Source organism: Rhizopus delemar, genomic scaffold, assembly GCF_000149305.1.
Source record: "Rhizopus delemar RA 99-880 supercont3.1 genomic scaffold, whole genome shotgun sequence".
NCBI classification, from domain to species: domain Eukaryota; kingdom Fungi; phylum Mucoromycota; class Mucoromycetes; order Mucorales; family Rhizopodaceae; genus Rhizopus; species Rhizopus delemar.
This window is the reverse complement of record NW_027137827.1, coordinates 4,698,982-4,709,110: the sequence shown is the minus strand read 5'-3', so window position 1 is coordinate 4,709,110 and position 10,129 is coordinate 4,698,982. Positions and strand designations below refer to the sequence as shown.

Genomic DNA, 10,129 nt, shown 5'->3' with positions numbered 1-10,129 from the left:
GCCCATAATGTGGTTGTGTGACTGTTTTAGCCCTTTTTTTCCCTCTCCATTACTTATCACCTGTCAAAAGTTTTCCTTTTTTTTTATCTATATACATGTCTTGTCTTTCTACTCGCTTCAGGTATATAAGCGCTCGATTTATTGTCCAAAAATCCAAGAGACACTTGTCAACCTCAGTCTATTGCCAATCTCAAGAGATTTTACCCGATGAACGATTAAAAGTGCTCGTTGCCGAACTTGAAAAACCATTAAAAACCGAGGACAATACGACCGTTTTGTTAGCAGCCATTGAGTCGCTTCGACCCAAGACCAGTGTATTGCCCGATAGGGAGTATGACAAACTATATACGAGACTCAGCAAATCCTACAACCGACAACAACTGGCTGAATACTTGGCATCTAAAGAAATGTACAAGAAGGGTACAAAAAAGAGCATAATTGCCAGCATTTTGCAAAACATATGGGGAATAAAGACAGTGGAACAGGTCAAGGAAGAAAAACGTAAAAGAGTAATGCGGCAATTCCCAGCAACACGCCAAGAACTCTTTTTTATTATTGGAGATAATGGAAACACGATCCGAAAGATTGAAGAAAAAAATAATGTGAATATTACCATTGATGTATCTCAGTCCCGATACTTGGTTGAAGGACAACCGACTGCGGTAGAGAAGACTAAGAAGGATATCAAGTCCCATCTGACCATTGTTGAAAATGAAGTCCAAGTACCACAGGAAACGATAGAGAACGAGCACTATCGATCTGGCATTTCACATTTATTGACAGATATATCGAAGGTGTCAGGATCTTATATCTCATTGAATGGTGATAAGGTAAAGAGTTAATCTGGTTGTAAATTTATTTTTGATATAATTAACATTATTTCTTGTGTAGTTTGTATTTTCAAGTCTGTCTCAGGAGACAATGGATAACGCAAAGCGTTTGCTTAGTTTGGCATTAACAGATGTAAGCAGCAAAAAAAGGGAGGGGGGGGGTTATATAGATGACTAACGTCGAAATATCAGTTAAAATTGACGAATAAAAAGCCATTGAACCAAGCAGACAAAATAATAATACAAAATGGGGCAGAATTTAATTTGATACCTTTCCATGATTCTCATGCCATGTCCTTACATGACCGACAGTATGGCTGGAGCAAATTGCAGAAAAAGGATACTGAAACAGGAGCGATTGAGTTTATAGATTTAGATGCTAAAAAGTAAGTAACAATTTTCATATATTGCTATCTTATATTTAACGCCTTCCTATTTTTAAAAGACCCATATCAATGGATGATATCAAGCATTTATTGCTCAGTAAATTTAATGAAGATGAATACAAAAATGTTTCTCTTGAAGCAAGGTAAGAATAATATATATGTATGTAACATTTAGAGAAGAAGATATCAATCAAACAAGTTCTCATTTAGATTTGGTCATCTTCTTTGCAAGAATTCAGCCAAACATAAAACAACATCTAACTTATTACAACCTATTTCAGCCAGTAGCATGGATGCTTCAAAGCTCGTCGATTTGTACAAAAACAATAGAACAATTTTTTTCAACGCGTAATTTACCCTTTTTTCTTCCTTCACCTATTAATCTCACTTTTTTGCTTTAGCATGCCACCTGCCCAATTAACATCAGCTTTCACTCCCTTAACTTTGAATGGAGGAATCCATGAAAGATCTATTAAAGTCAAATACATAAATAATTCACTATTAGCCAATAATGCTGAACAAAATCGTGCCAACTTGAACAAACTTGAAGTTGAATTCAATGTGGAAGATGACGGGAATATGCAATTAAAGAGCATTGTTGGAGAAAAGAAGAGATCGATTCTTGATTTACTTTGTGTATCAGGGTAAGAATTAAGAACACCATCTATAACTTATTTTAAACGTATTCATTCTTTTTAGCCGTATTGATACTCGACTTACAGCCAAACAATTGGTCAAATATTCAAAGCAAGATATGGAGGAATTGCTTGAAAAGTGTAAATTATTAGGGTAAGTAAAATCAACAAGAGGCAACTTATGAAGCTCATTTTTGGCCTTTTAAAAAAATAGTTATAATGAATTACGCGCACCTCTTCATTATGCAGACATGACACTATTAGATATTTCATATATAAATAAGAAGAGATTTTTGTACAATAATAATTTAATTAGTGTAGATCGTATAGAAGAACAAGACAAAGGGTCAAAGAGAACAGAAATACAAGTAAGTTAGTTGCCAAATTGTTTGATTTTCTTGTACTTAGTTTTTTTTCATTTCACAGATGTCCTCCGTCCACCCTGATACACTAGATGTATTGAACTCGATAGAAAGATGGACTTCGTTCTCGAACTGTTTCATGGACATTTCTACAAGATGGACATTGTAAGCATTGCATATTTGTTTGTTTAACAATAAACTTTCTTTTTTCTTTTTGCTATAAAAGGAAGCCAAATAAATGCCCATGCTCAGCCTGTTATTGAATTTGACTAAGGCTTGCCAACAACCATACTTTAGTGTTAGTCTACGCTTAGTGGTATGGAAGGTATATAATATACGTTTCATTGAGCAGCAACTTAAATAAACATGGTTTCTTTTTATTTTTAACAAAAGCAAGCATCTTTTCTTTGTGAAAGCAAGTGGAAAATGGGAAACAGAATATGTTTATTTATAAAAAAGTGCTTATTTCTTTAACGCGCCATTTCCCTTTTTTTATAGCTTTTAATCGTGAAAATGGCCTCTTTATCTGTCAGCCAAAAGGCTTCACTATTTTTGAAATCAGCATTATAGATCTATAATTGATGCAATCCGCCCCACATCACAATTTGAAAAAGGTTAAATTCCTTTCTCGGTTTGTCCCCCCGGGAAAAAAAAAAAAAAAAAAAAAAAAAAATAAGAAAAAACAAAACAAACAAAAAAAAAAAAAAAAAATCCTCCCACATCCCATGTTTAATCTCAAATTTTTATTTCATACAAAGATGAAATTTGAAATCTAAGTGATAGAAGCAGTGCTTTTAGCGGACCAAACCATAGTTTTCTCTAAGGCCATACGACATACCAATTATTAAAAAAGTAAACAGATTTGGGAAAACGAACTATAGATTGTTAAATGTCCGAACATTTTAATTTAACAAACTAATGTTAATTTTGGGATCACTGTAAAGATTGATAGAGAATGATAGTCATCACAGCTTTATATACTAGATTGGAAGGGTTGTTGTATGGTGCGAAGTATTAAATTGCGCATTTTGTTCATCTTATTACCAATTCTTGAAAATTAAACGTGATGCAGAGGAAGAAAAAAGCTGGATTACACCTTAATTTTCGTTTACTCCTCTCTCTTGCTCGCCCTTCTTTAACGTGATTATTTAAGGAATAACTAATTGCCTCATCACTACTTTGTTCCTATCCAATTAAAAACCATTTAAACATGCTATTTTTTCAATCGCCGTTAAATAAGCCAAAAAAAGTACAAAAAGATCATCAAAGGGGGGGCCTTATCATTTTTTCTTCTTTTTTTTTACTTTACTTCTTTTTATTCTAATAGGAAATCATTTATAATAGAAGAAAGAGAATAAAAGTCAAGTGGCATGCCCTAATGGGATGGAATCCTTGTCGGCCTACACTTATTGTCTCTGCGGTGTTGGTTTAACATCATGCAAGGTCGGGCCAGTAGTAATATAGTTCAAAAAAATCATTCGAATCTCTGCTGGTCTGTTCTTCAGTATATGCTCCTAGATCTTGGTGTCTTTTTGCTCCTCCTCTTCTAAACGCGTTTTTTCTGCAGCTTTATGAATTAAACACAACAAAATCCTCGCTAGTGATAATTCCTTCCGCTCGTTTAATGGACAGCACAAAAGACTCTCTCCTACTCTTCTCTTGGGTAAATCGGAATAGCACAAAAAGAGTGAGAAGCCTTGATCCAGTATAACCACCCTCTTTTAATATAATAAAAGTAAATAATTGCTCTTTTGCAACAAGCCAAAAAGAAAAAGGGAAAAAAAAATTTATTTCTGTTATAGACCACAAGCAATTTAAAATGAAATAAAAAAGTTTAAAATTTCGATCACATACATAGACTTATATTCCAAAGCCACAAACAAAATAGTGCCTTATATAAAAGACTTTGGTCATATATCACACGCAAATTGGCGCTTAATAATAAATAAAAAAAAGACAATAGGAATGAAATAGGTGAAATTACTACATTTTAAAGACGATACTATCTGTCTACAACTATCTAGGGATATCTGGAAAGTTCGACTGGTTGTACAAATGCCACGTTTTACATATAATAAAATATAAGAGTATAATAATAGGGCTATGACTAAAGCACAATAAATAAAGTATAAGCGAGTCATGCTAAAGTAAGACATCTATAAACCACTATGTATTAAATTACAAAGTGTAAAAATACATATGAACAGATATTAAGGTAAAGTCTTTTGCAGCATTCCTAGAGTTCATTGGCTCTGATACCGAAAAAAAAAAAACGGTTGCAGCCACCGTCCTTTCCAAATAAGAATGATAATAATAAAAAAAACTACCGGGATCTCGGACTAATAACTTCATCATTCAAGCCTGACAGGCTATACAAATCACTCTCTTGACTGAAAAGTACATCTTCTTCATCTTCCTCATCATCGCTATCATCTATTAAAATCCTTTCGCTTTCGTCCATATCGTGATTCTTTGTAGTCGAGTTCAAAAAATAAATACCAATAAAGATGATAATAAAGCCACATAAAAGTGACGCGATATTCACAGGGTTGTCTGTGTTGAACCCTTGAAATAGTATAGCCGATGCAACAATAGTAGCTGTCGTGAAACATACAAAATAAATTGGGTTGACACTAATCAGATTCAATCAGAAAAAGCCAATTTATCGACAATAAGATGTACTTACACACTCGTAGGAAATAGTTCAAGCGCCTTGTTGAAATAGTTCATTTGCACCATGATACATATAACCACTGTAAAGCCAAACGCATAAGTAGATGTATGGGTGAATTGATTATTTCCTGACAATGTTAATTTGAGTGCGATACCGAATGCTTTGATGGACATCACAGATATTGAACCAACCAGAGAACAAATGATGATGTATACAAATGGATTGGTTGAACCATGGACAGGTACAATTTTGAATATCATAAAAATGGAAATAAAACATACAAGAATACAATAACTAACAAAAGCTTTATATGCATATTATTATTATTATACACTTGTCTATTTGTAATTTCTCTACTTTTTTTTTGGCACTTACCTGGTTGTAAAGCATAGTAGATGAGCTCATCTATTAATGTGACTTCTTTGTCTTCAGGTGCATGCAGTACTACAATAAACGCGCCAATAATGGACAATAAACAACCTATTTTACCGGTTATGCTTAGTCTTTCTTTTAAAAAGATGGATGCAAATAAAGTCCTAGTGTCTAACACGTTTTAACGTTTACTTTTGTTTTATATAAACAAATTTTCTCTTTTTTACCCTGTAATGATACTAAGTGCTCCAAGGGGTGTTACCAGGATAGCTGGAGCAAATGAATAAGCTGAGAAATTTAGAATTTCGCCCACAGCCACTAACAACAGTACAGTTCATACAACATCTAATTCCCTCCTTTAGTTTTTCTTACTCGTTCCTATGCCAATCCACCAAGTCCAATTCCTCAAGTAAGAAATATGGCCTTGTTCTGCAGATAAACCTTTAAACACTTTAATATTTTTTTTTCGTTTTTAGTAAACGTTTTCTTATTATTACCGTGTCGTCTTTTTGAACTTACAAGCCCCTTTTTAGTGATCACGAAAGATAGACCAATGAATATGCTAGAACTCATAGCCAATATAAGCCCAATGTATTTTTCTTGAAGCATGTTTAACAGAAACTGAAAAGAAAAAGAATAAAAAAAAAAACATGAAACATGGTTTAAAATACGTAATGTCATATGATCTTTGCAATGAAAACAGTTTCAAATATCACCAATAATAAATAAAAGCACACTTTGCATTTTAATGAAAACAAGCTTGACTATTAAGAAATAGCAATGTAAGTCGTATTGATACCATAATTCATACATTCTGATTTTTCTATTCTTTTTTAAACTATTTGTTTACATTTTTATTATGGTAGACAAATGATGGTCAATTTATGATTATTCAATTGTATCATATTAAATCAGGTCTTGAATCTAAATACTCTTATATTAAGGAGCAACTAAATTAAATACATTGCCAATCTTTTCAATTTCAGTAAAAAGTACCAATAGCTATTTTGCTTGGACCAATCATTTTCCAGTTAATTTGAATTATGTGTAAAGTAAAGATTTCGTTTATAGAAAAACAATAGGATTTATTGAAATCAGAAAAGATAAGTCACTGTTAATAACTATACCATTTATTATTTAATTATACAACTTCTATACATTTTATTAATAATACTACATAAATAATGAAATAAGAGAAAGAATTGATTCTCAAACTATATACATTTCTAACAAGGACAGAATTCGGTTGAATGTGGTCCATTGCAATTAAAGCAGGTAGAAGCCTTTAAACCTGATTTGAAACTAAGTGTAGGCTGTAAATTAGGTCTTGGAAAAGAGTTTAATATTGAGCTTTCAGTTATTTCATTTGATTGCTGTTGTCGTACAATGGTTGATGTAGTCAATGGTGCAATTGTTTTACCTACTAATGGCTTGCTAATTATATTTGCAAATGAGGCTAAGGGGATCATTGAAATAGTTTGATTGAATTAAAGAAAAAGAAAAAAGGAAAAGGAAAAAAGCTAAAAATTTTATTTAGGTACATTAAAAATCGGAGATTTAATTGCATTATGATTTGATTGGCATTGATTCATTTTGCTATCGTTTTCTAATGAATTTTAAGTTACATGATCTTTCATAATCAAAGACATCTTTAATACCTTGAATTGGTTACACATACTTTAATTATGCAAAAAAGAAAGGCAAATACGTTAGCTTAAGATTACACAAGCATTTTTCGGCAAGATTAACCTTCCTCCATTTCAGTTTTTCTGCGATTGCATAATCTTTCATCCATTCTACAAATAAAGATACCTTATTACTCCCTATCTCTCACTGAGATCTGTGATCTTGGTAAGGGCACATTTATAAAAAAAAAGTATATTTATGGCTTTACCAATATTTGCTTCGGAGCAACTTTGAGCACTTTTGTCACCAAGGATGTTATTTTAAGAAAAAATAAAGTTACATCTAGTGCCAAAATGATACCGAAGAAGAAAAATTAAAGAAAACAGTGACTTACATTTTTTCTAAAAAAAAAGGAGTGTAGTGGCTACCTATATCCAATGCAGAACATAGTCGCTGAATACGGTGGATCTTAGGTTGACTACCAGATGGCAAGCTTAGACCATGCTTAAATCATTCTATACAACACCTCTTAAAGGATCATACTTTCGACTGCCTTACTATACAACATCGTCTATTTATGTCTGAAACCATAAAATATCCACTGTCATTTCTTATGAATAGGCTCTCGCTACATCCTTTGATTCCCTCTAGGGTCTTCCTCTCCTGGTTACAACGATGGCCGATTATATGCTCAATACTGCACGAATTAGACTAGCTGCACCAACACAAATAGATCCCTACCAAGCACCAACGTGGTCAGAAGCTTCTTATCTGGCTTAGTCAATTCCTCTAACTTTTCTGATGTCCCCACTCATTTCTTTTCCTTTTACAATTTTTACTCTTGACCTCAAAGGGATTTTTTGTTAGCATTAACTTCCTAACGTATTGACCTCGTCCGGGCCGACATTCGTATGTTTTAATTTTATGGACTCAATTGGACCTTAAAAGATTATGTTTAAACAAAAAAAGAAAAAGCAACGTGTTCTTCATAAAAAATTGTGTCGCATATAATGAATATTGATCAAGTAGGACGGCCTGTAAGGTACTCATCAAAATGTTTAACGGAATAGCGTGTAAACCATTCAAAAGATGACTGGACAACTTGGTTGCTAGCATCTGCAACTCTATACGAGTGAAGCGGAATATGAAAATTTAAGTAAAACAGGTTTTTTGTGAGGACGTCGGATTGGCGCGAACTTCCCCAACGAATAGAAAATAAAATAAAAAACTAAAACGCAATATGAGCTTTTTTCACTTTAGTCCTTTATCCTAAAAGACCATTACATACTTGTTGTCTATTTCATTCGTAAACTTAGTATTGTTTAACGTATTGCAAAGTAACGCGTTATTACATTGGGCGCAGTTGCAGATGTACCTTAGCAAAGGTGATTATGACTGACAGTAAATTCGCGTATACATTAATCCTGTTATATTGCTTAGAACTGTCAAATACTCGATGAATTTCGAAAAATGGTACATAAATTCATTTATTTTTAATATGTTTACAAAAATCAATTAAGAAAATCTTCCCAATTATACTTAGTAAGAACATTTTTGTCATAAGACAAGGTTGCTGCCTCCTTGTCCGCCTGTGTGAGCTTTCTTTCTTGCTCGACAGATTCCCACTCTTCAGCAGTCTTGGGGCTTTCCTATGAATTATCGGAGAACGGACTGTCCTCGCGATAGACAACTGTTCTTTCTAGGTTTATCAAGAACTCAACCTAATCCTTTTTTGTAATTGATAGCAGGTAGTAGAGTTTATTCAGATTCAATAAAGTGTTTCTCTACAAAAGATAAATTAGTTATATGTAAAAGATGGTTTATATGAGTTTACCTTTAAAGAAAAAACAACTAAAAAAAAATTAAGCCACCTTGACAGATCTGCTTTCGTCAAGTGAGGTGGGAGCTGTGCATCTGCAGTTTTCATAGTGAACGATAGCACCGCTGTTCAACATTTTTTATCAATTGATAATTAATGTCGTACCGGTAAACCAAGAGCTGATAGCTTTTACGTGGGCTACCGCCTTAGGTAGAGAGTATCGACTGCCAGTATTTTAAAGTTTTTGCTCTGAGCCGCTCCAACTTGACACTATCCATCTTCACCTGGTTATTGACTACCTTGACAGGCTTATCTTCGTAGATAAAGATTTAACTAAAGTCATCGTGGTGCGCAATAAAATCAAGCCTTGTATTTTGGTACTCATGGGAAGTTGGTTTTTAGCCTTTCATATCTTGATTATAGTGGCGTGACATTCTGACCTAGAAAGTAAGACGCATAAAATTAGCGTTCAAATACTATATCATTACACATTACTAATGTGACTTACCTATTGACATTGTAGTTGTTATTGTCGAAAAGAAATATAGAGTCAAAGCATCTCCATACAAATTTGTCTGATACCAAGTCTCATGATGCGAGGTCTGAAGAGCGTTAATGAACCATAATACAATGCTATTTTTTTTCTAATTAGTATCTATGGATCTTTGATGTTTATCATTTTGCACCCATATCAATTACAGCTTGATGTACGCCAAATGCAAAAACATTTTATGCGTTTCTACTTTTCAATGTATTGTTGCCAAAAGTTGAGTGGCTGCAACAAGACTGCTTGCTTTAAAAATGGATGACAGAATCTCTTTTTTTGTTAATGCCAGGACCATATTCAATTTCATCTCCTTCCAAATATTTTTGGTGATACCAGAATAAGACTACTAAAACCAAACAAAAATAAATATTGTACGGTAAGTGTTGTCTTACGATGCACCTATCAAAATTTGAACTTGATTGCAAGCTGTTTGTTCTTTTAAGGATTTCAAAATCTTTCTCGGGTAGTTAAATCGAATAAATCAGAAGCTATGGAGTCTTTTAGATAGAAGAAAGAAAAGCATTTTTTATTAAAATGGTTCCTTTGTGTATATTTATATATTCTAATTGAAGGGGCTTGATCATAATTTCTTTATCTTGAAATGCAGAATAATCGGATCTTCTTTTGGCTAGGGTTTGTGTTGGGATCGATGATTTACAGGTTCGCTTGCACATTCTATATTTGAATGATCTATCATATTGTATTTCCATTTGGTCATCTCTATATTTAGTTTCAATTCCTTTGTTCATAGAATTGATATTGGCAATTTTACAGAAGGCTTATTTTTCTTGGTCGTTTATGGAGTGTTATTGTAGCTGCTACTATCTTCTTATCTTCTTCTTCTGCTGTTATTAAGGTTGTTACTTGCAGTACTGAAT

At 33.2% G+C, this 10,129-nt stretch overlaps 3 protein-coding genes across 3 annotated transcripts; 1 reads left to right on the top strand and 2 right to left on the bottom strand.

Annotated features, from left to right (window-relative positions):
• Positions 1-95: 95 nt before the first annotated feature.
• On the top strand, positions 96-2,783 carry RO3G_01818 (uncharacterized protein; the record flags this gene model as incomplete). The annotated part of the gene is made up of 11 exons (XM_067656409.1): positions 96-830; positions 892-963; positions 1,023-1,216; positions 1,276-1,359; positions 1,427-1,531; positions 1,618-1,860; positions 1,916-2,005; positions 2,168-2,219; positions 2,278-2,378; positions 2,511-2,538; positions 2,712-2,783. The coding sequence occupies 11 exons, from the start codon at positions 96-98 to the stop codon at positions 2,781-2,783; spliced, it is 1,776 nt and encodes a 591-aa protein (XP_067512510.1).
• Positions 2,784-4,536: 1,753 nt separating this feature from the next.
• On the bottom strand, positions 4,537-5,868 carry RO3G_01817 (uncharacterized protein; the record flags this gene model as incomplete). The annotated part of the gene is made up of 5 exons (XM_067656408.1): positions 4,537-4,846; positions 4,900-5,191; positions 5,263-5,367; positions 5,632-5,709; positions 5,757-5,868. The coding sequence occupies 5 exons, from the start codon at positions 5,866-5,868 to the stop codon at positions 4,537-4,539; spliced, it is 897 nt and encodes a 298-aa protein (XP_067512509.1).
• A 2,528-nt stretch (positions 5,869-8,396) lies between these two features.
• On the bottom strand, positions 8,397-9,222 carry RO3G_01816 (uncharacterized protein; the record flags this gene model as incomplete). Its single annotated transcript, XM_067656407.1, has 3 exons — positions 8,397-8,534; positions 8,720-8,736; positions 9,213-9,222. 3 exons carry the CDS (start codon positions 9,220-9,222, stop codon positions 8,397-8,399), a joined length of 165 nt encoding a protein of 54 aa, XP_067512508.1.
• Between the last annotated feature and the right edge of the window lie 907 nt (positions 9,223-10,129).